The sequence below is a fragment of the Myxine glutinosa genome, chromosome 2 (genome assembly GCF_964187855.1).
Source record: "Myxine glutinosa chromosome 2, kmMyxGlut1.1, whole genome shotgun sequence".
Lineage (NCBI taxonomy): Eukaryota > Metazoa > Chordata > Myxini > Myxiniformes > Myxinidae > Myxine > Myxine glutinosa.
In genome coordinates this window covers 127,187,038-127,207,998 of record NC_136262.1, presented here as the reverse complement: position 1 = coordinate 127,207,998, position 20,961 = coordinate 127,187,038, and the positions used below count along the sequence as shown (strand labels likewise).

Genomic DNA, 20,961 nt, shown 5'->3' with positions numbered 1-20,961 from the left:
TCGCAACTTGTCATGTGCCTCCATCCTTGGGCTGACAGGCCTAAACACCCCAATTATTAACTGCCAAGAAGATTGGCTTGTGACATCAAACACCACTTCATCAAGGCTAAGTTTTACAGACGTCTTTCAGTTATGTTTTCATCCCTGTGTCGCTGTTTGTGTTTTCATCCACTTTTGTGTGTTAAATCGCACCTTGTTGTGCTGCATTGTCGAATTCAATGTTTGTGTTGCTCAATGTCCTCAGAACATCGGCGTGCAAATTCTGTCTCTGTTTTGACACCGTGTTCCTCGTTCCGATTATTTTCTCCCAAGTATTGTCCTTTCAGGCTCCTCAACTTTATCCTATTCCCCTCCTCATTAAAAAAAATAAAAACAAACAAAAAACGATTTTTTTTCACTCCAAAACATAAAATATCTGCCTGGAACTCCTGAACTTTCCTGTACTTCATACTTTATTTCTTCCTCTTCTCAATATCTCCAAACTGAATCTTCATTGAATGAAATGCATCTTCTTTTAAAAGGTTTTAAATACATATATCGCTTTTGGCTCTATCACTCAATAGTGAAGAATTACTTAAAATTAAAAAATTATCGTATCATGATCCATATTCGGATTTTCACTAAAATCAAATCTATTCGTCCTTGTCACCAGCCCAACTTGTCCACCAAGTTTCGTCCGAATCAGTCGATAACGTTTTTGAGATATCTTGCTATATATAGGTTGTAGCTCGATCACTCAATGATGAAGAATCACTTTTAAAATTCTCTGGTCCAGATCCAGATTCGAATCTTCACCAAAATTGAATCAATTCTTCCTCGTCACTCACCCAACCTACCCACCAACTTTCGTCCAAATGTGTCCACAACTTTTTGAGATATAGTGCTATATATCGTTTTTTGCCCCATCTCTCAATGGTGAAGAATCACTTAAAAGATTTTCAGATCCAGATCCAATTCTGGATCTTCACCAAAATTTTATCATTTTGACCTCGTCACACACCCAACCTCCACCAAATTTTGTCCGAATCCGTCCACATCTTTTTGGGGTATCCTGTCCACAAACAGGCAAACAAACAGATAGACAGACAGGGGTGAAAACATAACCTCCATCCACCTTTGGTAGCAGAGGTATCTGAAGCCTCTGTGCTTCCTTTCTGAAGTTAGATGAATGCTGCACGAAGTGCAATGAAAAGGATGGAGATCAGGTAGAATGATGCGACATAAATGAAGTTTGTCAATGGTATGATTTGTGATGTGATGGCCCTCATTGTGAACTAAACTTTTGTGATGGCCCTCATTGGCACATTAATTATTTTTTTTAAATATCTATCATACTAAAATATGCCATTCCGTTTCTGTCCATCTGTCTGATGAATTTTTGACACCAATACATTCCGTCGTTACTTATCCAATCTCAACCAAATTTAACAGGATGACGAAGGGTTACATAATGAAGGTTGTAGCACATTCATTTGCCCCCCTCCCCAAGGGGGTTTTCTCCCCCGAGCGGGGTTTCCCCACCATTGTCATCAATGGCGTTGCGTGTTGAGGTGTATATCAATGTTAAATTAGCTTTATCGTGGCATTTGTCCAAATAAGAAGATTTATCGTGGCGTTTTCCAAAGACTCTTTTAATAACAAAATTAATGATAATCGCATATTGTTAATGTTTTTGCAAAACAATATTAATACAAATAATGTCCCACTTCCCCAAGGCGTTTTTCCTGCAGTGATAACGTGTATAAATAGCTTATAGTTATAATGGCGCTTCCGTGGGAGCAACGGCTTCTACAGGAAGTAAAAATATTATAAACCACAAATACGTATGCTTAGCTTTTTAAACAGTCTCTAATGCTCTTTATAGCACTAAATGAAGAAATTTGGAGGAATCTCGACATCCGTGAAGTAAGATTTACTTACAGAACTGAGCGAAGATCTACTGTACTCCATATAACCCACAAATGTTGGGGTAATAATATGGCTCTTTCTGCCGCTGCCGTGGCATTTTTCGTAGCGAACTTTTGAAACTCACTCCTGCTGTTTGATACGAAACTGAAAGGGAGGAAGCCCGGGTGTGCTCATTTACCAAGCAGCTAGCTTGCACTTGCCAAGCCAGCCAAGCCACGGTTTTGAATGCAATGCTTGCTCGAATGATTAAACCACTTGGCGATCTCTCCACAACAAACTTGGTAAATGAACACACACCCAATGTTCTTGAGACCAGACCATAGATCGACTGCAATATATACATACCCCAAAGAGGAATGACCCTCCCTGCCACTCCCGTAATCAGCGGGTGCACTAGTAACATAATTATAAAACTTGTATTTTTTTCATATCTTAGCAACTCAATACCCACCATTGTGGGATGTTTCACGTCAAAAATAAAATGCAGGAATGTCCCCAAAGTGCTACATGCCCTACGGCATATAACAGCCTACACAGGCAAATACAGTTTAGATCTGATCGACCTGGGGAGGGGTACAGGGTCAAACCTCATCTGAAGCAACTCAAGGGAAAGAGTGCTCCCACCAATCCTACGACAAATATTCTCGCACACAATACACCCACCAAAGGGAATTAGGATTAATGTCGAGCTGAATCTTTTACAATTGTTTGGTGTGATGAAAACAAGCAGCGAGTGCTCTACCCACGATGTCATTGCCTTCAATATTAACACAATGTTCCTCCATGCTATGGACTTAAAGTATGCCCTGGTGTATGGAACTCTTTCATCTCAATGTTTTTATCTAAAGCTACAGATCTCTGTGTTCAAAAGTTTTGAAGAAACCTCATAATTAGTCTGAACAGTACACAAAGGGATTCGGATATTGAAGCAGACATGGTGGTATACAGGATTATTGTGCTTGCATCACTCAAATGCAAAAGTGAAGTGCACGGATTTATTTTTTTCATCGTTTTCATTGTGCTGTTGATGCAACTTGCGATGATTCTCATACGTGCGCTTCATCCAAGAGTTGCAGTATTGCGTGATAGCAAACTTTCCAGTGCACAAAATGAATGTGTTTGCACGACAGCAATTTATTTACCAAAATTTAACAACGATATCATCATCGGTAGCTGGTGCAGTATAACAACGAAAACACACAATACATTTCGATAAAGATGTTGAACTGGAACGGCACTCGGTAGAGCGCATACCTCCGCCAGGCTGAACAGTTTACGTTTTGTATCCACTGATAGGCCGGATCTGGATTCGGACCTGAACAAAAATCTAATCGGCTTGTTCTTGTCAGCAAACCAACTCGTCCCCCAAGTTTAGTCATAACTCGTCCATAACTTTTTTAAATATCATGTTATATATCGCTTTTTCACCCGATCTCTCAATGGTGAAGAATCACTTAAAATTAAATAATTATCGTATCCAAATGCATACTCAGATCTTCACCAAAATCGAATCAATTCCTCCTTGCCAGACACCCAATCGGTCCACCAAGTTTCGTCCAAATCCGTCCACAACTTTTTGAGATATCCTGCTATATATCATTATTGGCCCAATCTCCCAATGGTGAAGAATCACTTAAGAAATTCCACTAGCCAGATCCGAATCCGGATCTTCACCAAAATCTAATAATTTCGTCCGTGTCACATACAATACATCTCTTCCAAATTTCGTCTGAATCTGCCGACAACATTTTGAGATATCTTGTTCACAGACAAACAGAGAAACAGACAGGGGTGAAAATATAAGCTTCATCCACCTTCGGTGGCAGAGGTAATAATTGTTCTTACGGTTATAGGGTTAGGCAGTTTCTAAATACTGCAAAAAAATAAAAATAAGGAGTCATTTAGGTACAATGTAGGACAAGATTATTGCTTCTCGTCGTTTTTAAATCATCACTGTTGTACCATGGCCTGTCTATGCAATGGTCAAATTTAAAATGATTTTAGATTGGCTTGTTTGGAAAGAGCAGACCCATTGTATAGTGGTATAGTGGTATAGTGTAGTATAGTGGTATTGGTAAAGTATTGTATACAATAGTATTGTATACAATACAATACAATAGTTAGTGGTATACAATATATACAATAAAACCACCTTTAGAGGCCATTTTTCCCCGCAAGCGGGGGTTGGCCTTTTTCGGGAACCGTGGTAGTTGTTGTTTTTCGGTCCCCTTTTTGAAGCAATGTTTTACGGCCGGATGCCCTTCCTGACGCCAACCCTTTTTGCCGCCTTTAACGACAAGCAGGGAATTACCAGTGAACTGGTACTCAATTAGCCGACCTCGGAAGGATGACAGGCTGAGTCAACCCCCCTGGCGTTAATTCAGCGATCGACCGGGTTTCGAACCCAGGATCCTAGGATCCTAAGCTGACACCCTAGCCGCTAGCCCAACACCAGGGTTGTATATATACAATATATACAATATTGATATATAATACAACTACTACAATATTTATCACTATATTCAATTCTATATTCAATATATTCAATATTGAATGATATTGTAGTTGATTAATAGTTGATTGTAGTTGTATACAATAGTGGTAAAGTATTGTATAGTGGTATAGTGGTACAGTGGTATTGTATAGTGGTATAGTGTAGTATGGTGGTATCTTGTTTTGACAAATTACGACAAATTAAAACAACTTCCACCCTGTTCTGCAAAATAGACATTTCTCAGTAATATAGCAAAGAGCATCCTGAATTTGAAATCAAATCCCGATCAGATAAATGCATTCGATACAGATGTCGATGTACATCAATTGGCCTGTTTGACGGAAAAGGTGGTTTAGCATAACGAGTGGGGTTAACCCTCTATTGAGTTGCAGGACATCTAGTTTGCATCGATTTGCCCGCAGTTTGGTGGAGAACCGTGTCTCATGCATGCTTTAGCACAGCGCCATCTGACTACACCTAAATTGATGACGCAGGGGTTTCTGGGGTTTCTGGGTTTCCACATCTGGGTTTCCACAACCTGAGGTTTCTGGGTGGTCCGTACATGCGCATTTTGGGTTGAGAATAAGCCGGTCTGTTTCACATACTTCCAGTGGATCCATAAGTCAACTGGTGACGAGGCACACCAAGAACGTTTGGAGGTCTACTATCTCACAAACGATGTCGGACGATCAGGTGCCAAACAAAATGCCGCCATCCACTTCTGGATCTTCACCTCTAACTAGCTCTGCTGGAAGTGGGAAGCTGGGAATACTTATTCGGATTATGCCACCAGTTGAAGAAACTGTTCCCCTTGATCTGCATGTTGATGAACAGATGCCTCCTCCATCATCTGAGCAAACACCTCAGCTAGTCGATAAGCCCAGGAAATTTCCGATGTGAGAAAGGAAGAAAACTCAGAGACGAATTGAACATTGCTGGATGTTTTTGCCAGGAAACAGTTAAATGTCAAATTATCTCTTTGGACTCCTACAATGTATAAAGTCATACAACTGAATTACTTTTATACCAGCTAAATTATAGGCCTCCAATGTCATGAACTCGAGTATGCATGATGTGATTTATTACCAGGAAAGTCTTTTAAAGACAGAATTATAGATAGGATTGTAGCAAAAATCATTTATTGTGATTTTCACTTTTTTTGGAGTACTGAGACCCATAGTTATTTAAACAGAGGTATTTACGTAGTATGGTGGGGGTTTGGGTGGTCCAATGGTCCATGTACACGTGTTTGATGTTGAGAATAAACCGGTCGGATTCACGTACTCTACTTTTGGTGGATTCGCGAATAAACAGACGCAACAATGGATAGGAGGTTCAAAGTCTGCTCTTCTTTCAACAGAGCCAGCGTAAAAAGCATGGGGAGGTGGATGCACCTCGAGTGTGCAGTGTGCAAGGAGTGCAGCATAGACAGTGTGGTTATGCATTTCATCAAAATTTCTGAGTGTTGCTCCAGTTGTTGTTCACTCAAACGTGGCACAAATCACTTTTTTTTTCCTTTTTTTTTTTTTTTAATATACAAGATCGAGGCTCGTGAAAGAGCTCACATTAATCACACAAAAAGTCAAACCGATACATAAAACATAAAAAGTAAGGGGAACGGTAGACAAGATGGGGGGAGAGGGGAAAGGACACAAACACAACATTTGAGGGCAGGGACATCGGGAGAAATGTAGGAGGGGGAGGACTTGGGGGGAGGTGGGAGAGGTATAAAACATATGACCACTGCAAAGACTTCCAGGAAAGAAGTTGGAATTTCTTTAAAAAAAAGTGTATCTGGGGTGAATTAGCGGGGGTAGAATAGATCAAGGTTTTGGATGGGGGAAGATAAGAGATGGTGGTGAACAGCTGTTTTAAAGACCTGGAGGGAGGAGTGGGATTGAAGGGAGTGGGGGAGTTTGTTCCAGAGGCGGGAGAAAAGGGGAATGAAAGAGTGAAGGTGAGCAGAGAGCCTAGATTTTGGCAGTTTAACCATAAGAGGGTTGCAGGCAGATCTTGTGCGACCTGAAGGAATATTGGGGGGACATAGCACAGAGAGAGAGCTGGGGGAGCAAGGCCAGAGAGGAGTCGGTAGAAGACAGAAAGACCACCAACCTGCCTGCAGTGAGTGAGTGAAAGGCTCTCGGAGTTAGCTTCATCGCAGGAGATTCCAATGATTCTGAAAGCTTTGGTTTCAACAGCGTGAAGCCGAGCTAGGTGTGAGGCAGGAGCACCAGCCCATAGGGGAGAACAGTATTCCATTGAGCTGCAGATGAAAGCCTTGTATGTGGTGAGGAGCTCAGGTGTGCCAAGGAAGGGACTTTGCACGACGGAGGATGCCCAGTCGGCAACTGGCTTTGGAGGCCAGCTTGGAAATGTGGTTTTCCCAAGAAAGATCATGGCAGATAGTGAGACCCAAAAGCTTGAGCGACAGAACTTCTTGGAGAGGATTGTTGAGAAAGTAGATGGGAGGGTTTTCCAGTCGGTCTTTTCGGAGAGACATAGTAAGAGTGTGAGATTTGTCAGGATTGAAAGACATGTTCCACTTGTTTGACCAGTCTGTGATTTTGTCCAGGTCTTCAGAGAGTGAGGAGGCTGCAGACTGCTGACCTGAGGGATGAGGAATGATGGAGCGGCAGATAGTGGAGTCATCAGCAAAGAGATAGAGGGGATTTTCCAGAGAGTCGGAGATCATTGATGAAGACCAGAAATAGCACAGGGCCCAGAACACTACCTTGGGTGAACTCCAGCCAGAACAGGAAGGGGAGATGAGAGAAATCCAGTCAGGGCCACACGTTGCCTACGACCAGAGAGGAAGTCCGCAAGTCATGAGTGGAGATTTCCATGGATACTGTTACGGATTCGTCACTTCCGTCATTGTGGTTTTCATCCACTGGAAGCATTTTTGGTTCCATGTACTATTATTGTTATCGTTTAAGTGAAATGAAGATAATTGTTTTCAAAAGGTAAAAAATTAGTGTTTTAAAAGAAACCGGAAACCGGATCGGGAGAAACCGGAAGTGGGAGAGGAGGAAGCAAAAAGCGGAGCAAGTGAGGTCGGGAAGAAAAAGCCGAGCTGCTTTGAGGTCTCGAGGAGACGCTGACGAACGGGGGTCACGAGCGAACTTTGGTTTTCCCGGGAAAGGGATTCCTGTGACAGAGTCGTGATCGCAGTGACAGATAAACCTGCATGACGGGTTTTGCGGTTGATTCCGAAGAGAATCGTTGTTGGAGCAGGTACGCCTCCATTGCGGGCCCGCCCGCCATTTCGCCTCGCTCCCGCCATTTCGCATCACTCCAGCCTTTTCACCTCGCTCCAGCCATTTCACCGCACCCAGCCGTGAGCCTGGTTTGTGTGTGTAACGTGGATTTTGAGTGGGAATTTGTGGTTCTCCGTTTGGGAGCCGCTGAACGTTCATACCCGAAGGTGTGATTTCCCAGTCGCCTTTTGGGTGCACCTTTGCGCCTCTTTGGCAGCGTTGACTGTCAGCCGACCTGGATTCTGGTCTCGATACGGCTTGCTCCTTGTGATCACAGGAGCGTGGATGGACTTTGGCTTGGTGCCGGGACAGACTCTTTGGGGAATGTTCTTTTCGCTCACTTTGAGCACAGTGAGTTATTGAGTAAGAAACTGGTGGTACCATCATAGTAATGATATAATATTTGTTGTACAGTTCATTAATATTGTACTTGTGCTGTTATTCTTGTGTGACATGAATACAATACTTGTTTTTTGGTAACAATTGGTGTGGTTTCACCATTGGTCATTGACACACAGAATAACACATCTTTCTGCCGTGACTCCTTTCGGGCTCAGAGGTACACCGTGACCGGGGTTTGAGGAGGAGCACGTAACAATACTGTTACGTGGTCCCCTCAGTGCATACCAGGTCTCGGTGACCCCCGGACCGTGAGAGGACCTTCGCCAGCAAATAGTATTATATAGGCGCATTCGCCACGCAATCCATAGGAATTTCACCCAGGAGACAACTGATGTGCAAGTATATATTTCCAATGGTAATGATACCAAACACTTTCAAAGACACAACCACGGAGATTTTCCCCGAGCAATCAACAATACACAACCAGGCACAATCAATATTACAACCATGTGAACTCATCTACACAAACTCTAAGATGGCCATCTTATACTAATACATTCCTCACGTGAGCCCCACTCCTGACTCCCTCCGTGGTCAATGTCTCTCCTCTCCGCACACGGGCGGTTGAACGAGCCCCGGGCGGACGTGCTCTAAACGTGCCGTCTCGGACTGGGGCCGCGGCTGCAGCGCACCTCCTTGCCAAGCCACGGGGCAAACCCAGCGCGGCGTCCAACGTGCGCGAGGCCCCAAGTGCGACCCTTACGCGTCCTTGTAGATGGGCAAAAACCCAGCGCGGCTTCCGACGCGAGCGAGGCCCAACGTGCGAACCCGTACGCGTCTTTGTAGACGGGGCAAACTGTCCCGGACGCTTGGTTTCGTACACGAACTCACGGTGACTGGACGTGTCAAAAGGTATTTACCGCCCAGGTAACTCCTCTCGCCAGACGTTTCGAAACGGCGCGTTTTCCACGCAGCGCAAGGTCGCTTCCACCTTTTTTCGGAGCGGGGCGAGGAAGAAGAAACCTTCCTTTCCCTCGTGTCTTTTTCCTCCGTTTCCCGTCACTTCCGCTTCCGGCCACTTCCGTTTCCTGCCACTCTTTCAGAAGGGCTCCTGACCCTCCAACCACAACAACTACACAACAACTTAATATACTACACACGGAAGCAAAGACCTGCATGGTAATTCACATACATTCACATAAATATGTAACACTCCCCCCCTTCAAGAAAGAAAGTTTGAACCCAGCGAAAACTTTCTTTGCCGGCCAATTTGGAGAAACAAACCAGATAACTCAACCCCCCCACATTATCAGTTCCCCCCGGGCACAGTTATCACTTAAAAATAAAGCCAGTTAAGCCACTCGATAGCACTTTTCCGGGAGGCCAAGCCGAGTATTCACTACATGGATGCCTTTAGGAACGCGGAGTTCACGGTTAGTCCGTGCAGGAAAGTTCTCTACATGGGCGCCTTGAGGAACGTGGAGTTCACGGTTAGTCCGTGCAGGAAAGTTCTCTACATGGGCGCCTTGAGGAACGTGGAGTTCACGGTTAGTCCGTGCAGGAAAGTTCACTACATGGACGCCTTTAGGAACGGCGTTCACGGTTAATTCGTGTAGGAATCTTGGCTCGGCGGCTCCGCCGCCTTCAGTGCTTCAACTTCTCAGAACGTCCCTAATAATTAGGGTGGGACCACTGGTCCCTGTAGTCCCCTGAATACCGGTCTTCTTCTCGGCCACTACTTTGCCAATTCTTCCTTCGGGAGCGGCCGTAACTCAGGGAGCCTCCATAATAATATTGACTGCGGCCACCACCAAAACTACCGCCCAGTTGTCCTCTCCTGTAGACCTCTCGACGCCTACGAAATGCCTTCCCTACTGTTATGGTCCGACCCTCCAAATCCTTGCCATTCCAATTCTTCTCTGCCTCTCTGGCGTCTTTTGTGCTGGCAAACGTGACAAAGCCGAACCCTCTTGACTGTTGCGTTTCCCAGTCTCTTACCAACCGCACTTCCACCAGCGGCCCATATCTGTTGAAGACAGAGGTCAGAACTTCTTCCTCTGTTTTGAAGTTCAGTCCCCCTACAAATAACTTGGCACTTTTGTCACCATCCCGAGCTGGTGTGGTGTTATTTTCCCTGCTGGGCTCTTTATCAACCCTCAGGTTACCATAAACTTGACCCCCGGCCAAATCATTCCCGAGAACCACAGATACACCCTCTACAGGAAACGTGGCTTGTAAACCGACGGTGACCGGTCCTGACACCAAATCGGACTCCAACTGGATGACCTGAAGGGGAGCACTAACACCGCCCCCGATCCCCTGTAAACGAACACTATCCCCCGTTGCCGTCTCCTCGGACCATGGCAAAATGCCTTCAAGCATTAAAGATTGATGGGCCCCTGTGTCTCTCAATATCCTAACCGGTCTCCGGTTAGTCGAGGCTCCATCCAGTGACACAAACCCCTCGGAAATAAATGGTTGGTAACCCTCTTGATGGCGATTTCTTACGCTAGCCATCGCATTCGGAGTTGTAATAGTCGGACTCCGCTCTGGGTTGTCCCTTTTCATGAGGTAACAACTGGACATCAAGTGTCCAGGTTTTTTGCAAAACGCGCAAGTAGGCCCGGAGGAAAAACTCGGGGTCTGCCTCGGGCCCCCCGAACTATAAGTTTGTCTTGGGCCCGCATCCCTCTGATTTCGAACCGGTGGGGTATCATAGTTGTCCCCATAATCATCTCGAGGCCGCCGCCATGTATGGTCGTTCTCCGCACCTGCTGTTCCCCACCTCCCCTGCGGAGATCTAGGCGAGGAGTTAGGTTCGTGGACCCCTATTCGGTGGGTTAAGGCATAATCATCTGCCATGGTGGCTGCGTCCCACAACTTTGGTACCTTCTTTTCCTGCAGGTACACTTTGATGTCCTCGTGGACACACTGCTGGAATTCCTCCACCAGGATCAAGTCCCGCAATGTCTCGAAGTCTTTCCCGACTCCTTTTGACTCACACCACCGATCAAACATGTTTTCTTTCACTCTGGCAAACTCCACATGGGTCTCACTCTCCCTCTTCCTGGCATTCCTGAATTTTTGCCTGTAAGCTTCCGGAACCAACTCATAGGCCTTGAGGATGTGCTTCTTCAGTACCTCATAATCTGCACATTGGTCCATTGGTAATGCCGAATAAATTTCCTGAGCTTTCCCCACCAGCACACTTTGTACGAGTATGGTCCAGGCCTCCTCCGGCCAGTTTAATTGTCGAGCCACTTTCTCAAAGTGTGGGAAGAATTTTGCGACTTCCTTTTCACTGAACGGTGGAACCAGCCTCACATGTCTGCCCACATCCCAGGTTTTCTGGTTAGGTGTCGACCCCGTCAGCAAGGGTGGTGCCTCTCCCCGTTCTCTCATTAACTCCAGCTCCTTGCATTTGATTTCTTGCTGAAGCTCCATGTCACGTTCCTTTAATTCCCTTTCCGCTTTTCTCTCCTCTGCTTCGAGTTCCCTTGTTTTCATCCTTTCTTCTGCTTGTTTCTCTTCTCTCCTCTCCTCTGCTTTCCTTTCTTCTTCTGCTCTTTCCTTTTCTGCTTTCCTTTCTTCTTCTGCTAACCTTTCCTGGAGTTCTCGTTCCACTCTCCTTTCCTCTGCTTGCTTCTCTTCTCTTCTCTCTTCTGCTTTCCTTTCTTCTTCTTTGATCCGTTCCTGGCTCCGTAATTGCAACTCCAGTTTCCGGAGCTCCACGTCTTCTGGTTCTTCGGGTAGCCACTCCCAGGCTAACTCGTCCCATGTTCCTAATCCCACCATAGATTGTATCACCGTGGCCTGCAACTCTGCCTTCCTCAAATTAGTTCGGACCTCCAAGTTAAAATGTTTGGCCAATTTCAAGAGATCCGACTTTAGCAACGCTCGGAACTGTGCCTCACTCGGGGTTACCCCAAAGTTCTGTGCCACAAACGCCATGGTGCCTATCGTTAACACCTGTTAACCTTCACCCCAAGACTTTCCCCAATTTCTCAAAAAAAAATATTACCAATTAATAATTAATTAATAAATTTTAATTACCAAAAATATTATTATTTTATTATTTTATACACTTTTAGATCCCGGACGTAGACCCAATTGCGAAACCGCAAATCGTAATTTGGACGAGCCCCCAATTCTGTTACGTGGTCCCCTCAGTGCATACCAGGTCTCGGTGACCCCCGGACCGTGAGAGGACCTTCGCCAGCAAATAGTATTATATAGGCGCATTCGCCACGCAATCCATAGGAATTTCACCCAGGAGACAACTGATGTGCAAGTATATATTTCCAATGGTAATGATACCAAACACTTTCAAAGACACAACCACGGAGATTTTCCCCGAGCAATCAACAATACACAACCAGGCACAATCAATATTACAACCATGTGAACTCATCTACACAAACTCTAAGATGGCCATCTTATACTAATACATTCCTCACGTGAGCCCCACTCCTGACTCCCTCCGTGGTCAATGTCTCTCCTCTCCGCACACGGGCGGTTGAACGAGCCCCGGGCGGACGTGCTCTAAACGTGCCGTCTCGGACTGGGGCCGCGGCTGCAGCGCACCTCCTTGCCAAGCCACGGGGCAAACCCAGCGCGGCGTCCAACGTGCGCGAGGCCCCAAGTGCGACCCTTACGCGTCCTTGTAGATGGGCAAAAACCCAGCGCGGCTTCCAACGCGAGCGAGGCCCAACGTGCGGACCCGTACGCGTCTTTGTAGACGGGGCAAACTGTCCCGGACGCTTGGTTTCGTACACGAACTCACGGTGACTGGACGTGTCAAAAGGTATTTACCGCCCAGGTAACTCCTCTCGCCAGACGTTTCGAAACGGCGCGTTTTCCACGCAGCGCAAGGTCGCTTCCACCTTTTTTCGGAGCGGGGCGAGGAAGAAGAAACCTTCCTTTCCCTCGTGTCTTTTTCCTCCGTTTCCCGTCACTTCCGCTTCCGGCCACTTCCGTTTCCTGCCACTCTTTCAGAAGGGCTCCTGACCCTCCAACCACAACAACTACACAACAACTTAATATACTACACACGGAAGCAAAGACCTGCATGGTAATTCACATACATTCACATAAATATGTAACAATACCATAGGAGGAGAGTTTGGTGAGCAGAGCTGGGTGCCAGACCGTATCGAACGCACGTGATATGTCAAGTGAGACAGCTCTGATTTCCTGTTTGGCATTGAAGACCTCCATCAATTGTTGAGACAGCAGAAGCAACATGTCCAGAGTAGAATGACCTGGTCTGAATCCAAATTGATGATCATAGATCATGCTATTGGAGAAGAGGAAGGATTTGATATCCGAAGCAATGATGGATTCCATGACTTTGCTGATAATTGGAAGCAGGCTGATTGGTCTGTAGTTGCAAGGATCTGTTTTTGCACCTTTTTTGTGTAAAGCGGTAATGTTTGCTGATTTCCAAGATGCTGGCAGATGACCTTGAGCAAAAGAGAGGGTGAAAAGAACAGAGAGTGGGTGAGATAGAGCGGCAGAGCAGGATTTTAGAGCCCGTGGGCTGATGCCGTCTGGTCCAGTTGCAGAATCAGAATCAGAGTCGAGGTTTGACAAAAACTTCTCCACCTTGTCAGGAGAGAAGGACACAGAGTCCAGGAGCAGTTGGGTTCGACTGGGAAAGGTGGTAACAGAGAAAGATGGGTTTGGGACACAAGATTTTGAGGCAAACACAGAGTTGAGGCATTCAGCTTTGTCACGTGCGGTGTCAACTGTGTAGCCATTTGAGGTAAGGGAGGGGATGGAGGGGGAACAAACACCAGAAACGGATTTGACCAGACGCCACCAGGATTTGGAGGAAGGAGACAGGTTTGAGAGTTCAATCTTGAGTGTGGAGAGATAGTGCTTCCTGGCACTCCTGAGGGTAGACACACACTTGTTCCGAGCTTGGTGGAAGGAACTGAGATTGCCTTCAGTTGGATTTGCCTTCCAAGAGGCAAAGGCAAGTTGTTTCAGGGCAACTGCCTCACCACAAGATTCAGTGTACCATGGACGGGAGGAAGGGTAAAACAACTGAAGACGAGATGGGATAAATCTGTGCATGAGAGAGAGAGCAGTTTGCTTTGGAAGAATTCCCAGGAAGAATTGATGTCAGAGGCAGTAGAGATGGGAGACCAGTCCAGATGATTGATGGCTGCTTGCAGACCGTGCCAGTCAGCCTGAGTGAAATTCCAGACTCGTCGGCGCTGAGGAGGCTCTCTGAGAATGGCCAGAGAGATGTCCACTTTAACAAGCACATGATCAGAAGAACCGATTGGAGCAGAAGAAGAGCAGCAGACATTTGCAGGGAAGTTTGTCATAACCAAGTCCAGAAGAGAAGATACTCCATTGACTGCGATCCGGGTCGGGAAATTGACAGATTGTGTCAGTCCCAATGAGTCGCAGAAGTCCTTTGCTGAGGTGCCATGGCTGGTGAGAGAGGAACCCACACCCAGCCAGCTGGCATGATGACAGTTGAAGTCGCCACATATGAGGAAGAGAGAGTTTGGATGAGTTGATAGAATTTGGTCCATATTGTCCGACAGCGAAATGTAAATGGAGTCATCACTGTTTGGAGGACGGTACAGAACACATATGAAAAAAAGGTGGGAGCGGAGAGGTAGCCGAAGCCAGAGGTACTCCTGGGGGTGGGGTGGAGAGAGGGCAGTGCAAGGAGAGTGAGGAAGAGAGTTTTTGATAAAGATAGCCACCCCACCACCAGGAGGAGGCTCAGGTCTATCATACCGGAGGAGGGAGTAACCATGAAGAGATATTAAGGAATCAGAGACATCTTGAAGGAGGAAAGTTTCTGTTAAGCAGATCAAGTCTGGATTGTCAGAAGCAACCTGTATGGAGAGATCAATCAGGTTTGAGCGAAGGCCCCAGATGTTTGAGGTCCATACCGTTAATGAGGAGAGAGGGGGAGCATCGGGTGCAGGACAGGGGAGGGGAAGTTCCCCAGGGGAGGGTAACTCAGGGTCAGGTGAAGGATGAGAGGGGGAGGTCGGGAGAGCAGTTGATAGTGTGTCAGAGATTACAGAAGAGTTACAAGAAAGGGAAGGATGAGGAGGACGAAAGGTTTGATGGTGATGGGATGAGGCACAGTGAGGAGTTGTTTGAGGGGGGGGCAGAGGAAAGTAGAAGGTTGGGGGAGGTGGAGGTATGAGATAGAAGGGAGACGAAGTGGGGAGGAGGCAGCTTTGAGAAGGAGGTGGGAGGAGGGAGAATTTGGGAGGGATGGTTGGGGGGAGATTTCAAGGGGAGGGGTTTGGGGGGAGTTTTGAATGGGAGGGGCAAGGGGGGAGTTTAGGAGGGGAAGGGCAAGGGGGGACTTTAGGAGGGGAGGGGCAAGGGGGAGATTTAGAGGGGAGAGGCAAGGGGGGAGTTTAGGAGGGGAGGGGCAAGGGGGGAGTTTAGGAGGGGAGGGGCAAGGGGGGAGTTTAGGAGGGGAGGGGCAAGGGGGGAGTTTAGGAGGGGAGGGGCAAGGGGGAAATTTGGAGGGGAGGGGCAAGGGGGGAGATTTGGAGGGGAGAGGCAAGGGGGGAGTTTAGGAGGGGAGGGGCAAGGGGGGAGATTTGGGGGGGAGATTTGGAGGGGAGAGGCAAGGGGGGAGTTTATGAGGGGAGGGGCAAGGGGGGAGTTTAGGAGTGGAGGGGCAAGGGGGAGATTTGGAGGGGAGGGGCAAGGGGGAGATTTGGAGGGGAGGGGCAAGGGGGAGATTTGGAGGGGAGGGGCAAGGAGGGAGTTTAGAAAGTGGATGATTAATGAAAGATGAACATTTATAACAAATTGGGTTTATTGTGATTTTCAAGTTAGCGATCCGTTTAAGAATGATGGAGGAGGGATGGAATGAATGAGAATTTAGAGCATGTCGTGAGAAAGAATTAGAAGAGATTGAATATTTTTTTGAAATGGAATGAGTTGAAGAGGAAATTGAAAGGAGCCTTTTAAATAGGAAGAAAAACAGCGTGTTGTAATAAACCACTGAATAAAACACTGCAGGGGAAAGTTTAAACATATTTAAACAGAACCGTGAAGAACTGTCTTATATTCACAAAAATACCAACGGGGAGAGGGCCTTGAGGGACAACCACGAGTCACTTGAACAGGGCAAAAGGTGGAAGGCAAGGCGATAATGGGGGCAGGGTGGGACAGCACACGTGGACAGAGGCGCACGATTGGACAACAGCACATGAGGAGAAAAGGAAATAAAAGTTGTTTTGTTTGTTTGTTTTGGGGGGGGGGGGGCGTGGGGGTTACAACATTAGACAAAGAGTAGATGTTCGGGGAAGTTTGGGGGAAAAGGGTAAATCTAAAAACCTAGCAAAAACAGCGAAGGAAGGAACAAACTTAGACGGGGAAGCCTGAGGCTAAGGGAAGCCTGAGGCCGCACACGCGCAGCAAACAGAAACGATTAATTTATGAAAGATAAACACCGAGAAACTTCCAAGGGGCACACGATAGGTTCACACACCGAAAGGTAAATACAGTTTCGACAAAATACAATTGTGAACAATGACTTAACTTTGAAAACGTGGAGACCGTGTGCAGCTTCGAAAATCTGTGACGTCGCCTGCGAGATCTCGCGAGATCTCCCTTATTTGCCCTTCTCTGTATTCATTCTTTTTAGTCCTTTTATTATAAAATTGGGGCGGAGGGGGCAGGGGGGAAACTAAGAAGGGGTAAAGAACTGCTGGACTTAGGGGGGCAGGTTAGAATTGAGAAGGGGACCAGAACCGCAGGGGTTGGGGGGGGGGTGTGGAGGGAAAGGGAACTGGTGAGGCAGGGGGCAGGAGGGTTTATATAAATGGAGGGTTGAGGCATGGTGAGTTGAGGCGATGGCGATGTGGTGGATAAAGGGGGTCTTAAGCGTCCTCAAGGACCTTTCAGGTCCTTGGGGTATTTAGGGTCTTCGAGGTTTTAAAGGGTCTGCGATGTCTTAAGAGTCTTTTGAGGTCTTATGGTTCTAAAGCGTCATTGAGGTCTTAAAGGGCCTTCGAGGTCTTCTGGTCTTAAGGGTCTTTGAGATCTAAAGGGTCTTCATAGTCCTAAGAGTCTCAAAGGGTCTTTGAGGTCTTAAAGAGTATTCAGGATCTTAAAGGTCTTCTGGGTTTTAAAGGCCTTAAATGGTCGTAGGGGTCTTCAAACGTGTTACGGATCTTTGGGTTACAAAGGGCCTTTGGAGTATTCAGGGTTTTAAAGGGTGTTAAGGATGTTTTGGGGTCTTAAAGAGTCTTAGGGGTCCATAAGGGATCTTATCTCCCAAGCATGTAAAAAGTCTTCTCTCAAGCATGTAATGTAATTTCTCAAGCATGTGAAATGGGGTATTCGGGGTCTTCAAGATCTTTAACGGCTGAGGTGGTGGATGAGAATACCCTTCGGACAATCCCCAGATCGGAGTTGGTCTGTGTGCCAAATTTGGTAGTTGTCGGCCCAGCGGTCTTTGCAAAAAACGCGGACATACAGACATCGGATGAATTTTATTTATTAGATCGTCTTCTTCTTATACCAATTATCCAAATAAATGTCCCATTTGAATATTTGTTTTGATAGTTATTGCTATGCTCAGTTGATGCAAGAGGTCATGAGTTCCAGAAGCTGATTGCCTGTATGTCACTAACCCATTTATCTCTTCAGGCTTCTCACTTTTCATGTCTGCAGAATGAGAAGCATTTCCTATGTATGAAAAGAGTTGGATTGATCACAATTGCCGCATACGGACCTTTCCGACTTTGCAATAACTTTTATCGGTGAGCAGAATGGGCACCGGAAGTTATTGGAGCGATACTCAAAAAAATTAATGGACTAAATGTCAACAGAGCAATACTCTTGTTCAAAAAGATCCAGGAAGAATGTCAAATTGACAAAACAACTCCTGAAAAAGAAACCCAAAGATTTTCTATAAATAGGGATAACTCGGTGAAGGAATTTTTGTTCGTAAATTGTTATATTAAAATGTACTTTATCTGCGTTATCAGCATTGTGATCATGTGACGAAGGTGATTGTTGAGACCATTGCATGTTAAAGCAGGTTCTACTGCTCCCTGAACTAAAAAAAACAAAAAAAACACCTTTAGAGGCCATTTTTCCCCGCAAAGCGGGGGTTGGCCTTTTTCGGGAACCGTGGTTGTTGTTATTTTTCGGTCCCCTATTTGAAGCAATGTTTTACGGCCGGATGCCCTTCCTGACGCTAACCCTTTTTGCCGCCTTTATCGACAAACAGGGAATTACCAGTGAACTGGTACTCAATTAGCCGACCTCGAAAGGATGACAGGCTGAGTCAACCCCCCTGGCGTTAATTCAGCGATCGACCGGGATTCGAACCCAGGATCCTTGGATCCTAAGCCGGCACCCTAGCCGCTAGCCCAACACCAGGGATACTGCAATATCCCTGAACTGAACCCTGAACTGCAATACAATAACTGTAACAAACATCATCCAATATTGATGAACATTAAATCGAATTTGGTTCAGAACGAAATTCTCAACCGATTGGGAACAGCTTCGCGATGCTGTGAAGTAGCAGACGCCCAATCATTTATATTTTATACGGTGATTCACAATGGTGTACCTGAATAATAGGAAATTGTATAACACAATAGATGGACATTGGACAACTAGCAATGTGAATGTGATTAAAGAAATTCTTAATTCTGATGACATTCAAAATTGGTAAACTCACACCGCAGATGCTTGAATGGCTAGCAGTGTTACTGCAGATGACTGAATGGCTAGCAGTGTCACTGCAGATGACTGAATGGTTAGCAGTGTTACTGCAGATGACTGAATGGCTAGCAGTGTTACTGCAGATGACTGAATGGTTAGCAGTGTTACTGCAGATGACTGAATGGTTAGCAGTGTTACTGCAGATGACTGAATGGTTAGCAGTGTTACTGCAGATGACTGAATGGCTAGCAGTGTTACTGCAGATGACTGAATGGTTAGCAGTGTTACTGCAGATGACTGAATGGCTAGCAGTGTTACTGCAGATGACTGAATGGTTAGCAGTGTTACTGCAGATGACTGAATGGCTAGCAGTGTTACTGCAGATGACTGAATGGCAAGCAGTGTTACTGCAGATGACTGAATGACTAGCAGTGTTACTGCAGATGACTGAATGGCTAGCAGTGTTACTGCAGATGACTGAATGGCAAGCAGTGTTACTGCAGATGACTGAATGGCTAGCAGTGTTACTGCAGATGACTGAATGGTTAGCAGTGTTACGATGAATGGAAGAATGGCTAGCAGTGTTACGATGAATGGAAGAATGGCTAGCAGTGTTACGATGAATGGAAGAATGGCTAGCAGTGTTACAATGAATGGAAGAATGGCTAGCAGTGTTATGATGAATGGAAGAATGGCTAGCAGTGTTACGATGAATGGAAGAATGGCTAGCAGTGTTACGATGAATGGAAGAATGGCTAGCAGTGTTACGATGAATGGAAGAATGGCTAGCAGTGTTACGATGAATGGAAGAATGGCTAGCAGTGTTACAATGAATGGAAGAATGGCTGGCAGCATTGCCATATAGATGCCTGAATGTTTAGCAGCGTTACAACGGATGGTGAATCTCTGGCACCGAATAATCGACCGAACAGTTGGCAATATTACTCTCGGTCACTTGGTAACTGGAAGTGTCAATGTGGGGAGCTCATTGGCTGGCAGAGTCACTATGGATAGCCGAATGGCTGGTGACATTACTATGAATGGCTGAATGGCTCTGAATGAGTCGACATTACTGTGGCTGTTCGGATGGCTGGCAATATGGGTACCTCAATGTTACTATGAAAAGCTAAATAGTGGGCAGTAATAATATGGTTGGCTGAATAGCTAGCCATGTTGGTATGGTTGGATGAATGGCTGGCAGCATTCCTGCGGTCGTTTGAATGGCTGGCAATGAATGTGTGACAGAATGGTTGGCAATGGTATTGTGGGTCACAAAAAAAAAGGTTGGCTGGCTGTGTCAATGTGTGTAGTGCAATGGCTGGTTGTGGGGGTTGAGGGGTAGATGGGGGTTCAGAGGTAGATTGGGGTTGAGGGGTTGATGGGGGTTACGACTGGGTGCCGCATGGCTGGCAGTGCTACTGGGAATGGCCGAAAGCATGATGAATGCTCGTCTTTAAGACTGTGGTTGGTTTTTCAGCTTACATACCTTTATACTTTATTGGCTCAATGTTACAGTCAATATTTTATGTGACAAAAGCAGGTATCAATCATTTTTTGGTGTTTTTACAATAAATGAATAAATAATAAATATCTAAGCAAATAATAAATAAATCAATAGATATCTCTGGAGATATTGCGCGCAAACAAAAAAAATAAACAAACCGCATAGGTCCTAATTATTAAGGGACTCACTCTCAGCCTGTGAGCCAACTGCAAAGATGAAGAAGAGGCCAAAGAGAAGGTGGCTGCAGAATTGTGATCGCCCAGACGACGGCTGAGGCATAATGACAAGGGTCAAAAGAGGATCGTTGCCAGGGTGACGGAAAGTCACAGGGCGCTTTGCTGAGGACAAGTTGGGAGGTGGTTGGAGGAAGCAGATATGACATCTGGTTAGAATGAAAAGTATAAATCTCCACCTGCATAATCATCACTAGAAGAATCATCATAATGACTGTCTTATTTTGACAAACATTCAAATCGAGAATAAGGACATTTCTGTGTTTAGGTGTCAAATAAATGGTGGGTTAGGGTCAGGATCTGGTGGATGTAAAGGAGAGACTAACCCTTACCCGAACTAACCCTAACCCTAACCCTAACAACCCTAACCCTAACAGCCCTAACCCTAACCCTAACCCTAACAACCCTAACCCTAACCCTAACCCTAAATCATTCATTAAATACCTCTACAAATCAAAACATGACAATTCAGCATCACAGAGAATGAAATAACTGGCAGAAATTATTTAATAAGAAGAATATTTTTAAATACCAAATCATCCT

General features: G+C 45.8%; 1 protein-coding gene across 5 annotated transcripts in view; it reads right to left on the bottom strand.

The window, feature by feature from the left end:
- LOC137421285 (receptor-type tyrosine-protein phosphatase delta) overlaps positions 1-20,961 on the bottom strand; it is a 638,902-nt gene that overhangs the window by 451,416 nt on the left and 166,525 nt on the right. For 4 of the 5 annotated variants that reach the window (XM_078771624.1, XM_068107181.2, XM_068107180.2 and 1 more), the window contains one exon: positions 20,374-20,523. In XM_078771624.1, coding sequence (XP_078627750.1) covers positions 20,374-20,523 — 150 coding nt within the window. Of the gene's footprint in view, positions 1-20,373; positions 20,526-20,961 lie in introns of all 5 variants that reach the window. The other variant, XM_078771626.1, reaches the window with a different exon arrangement.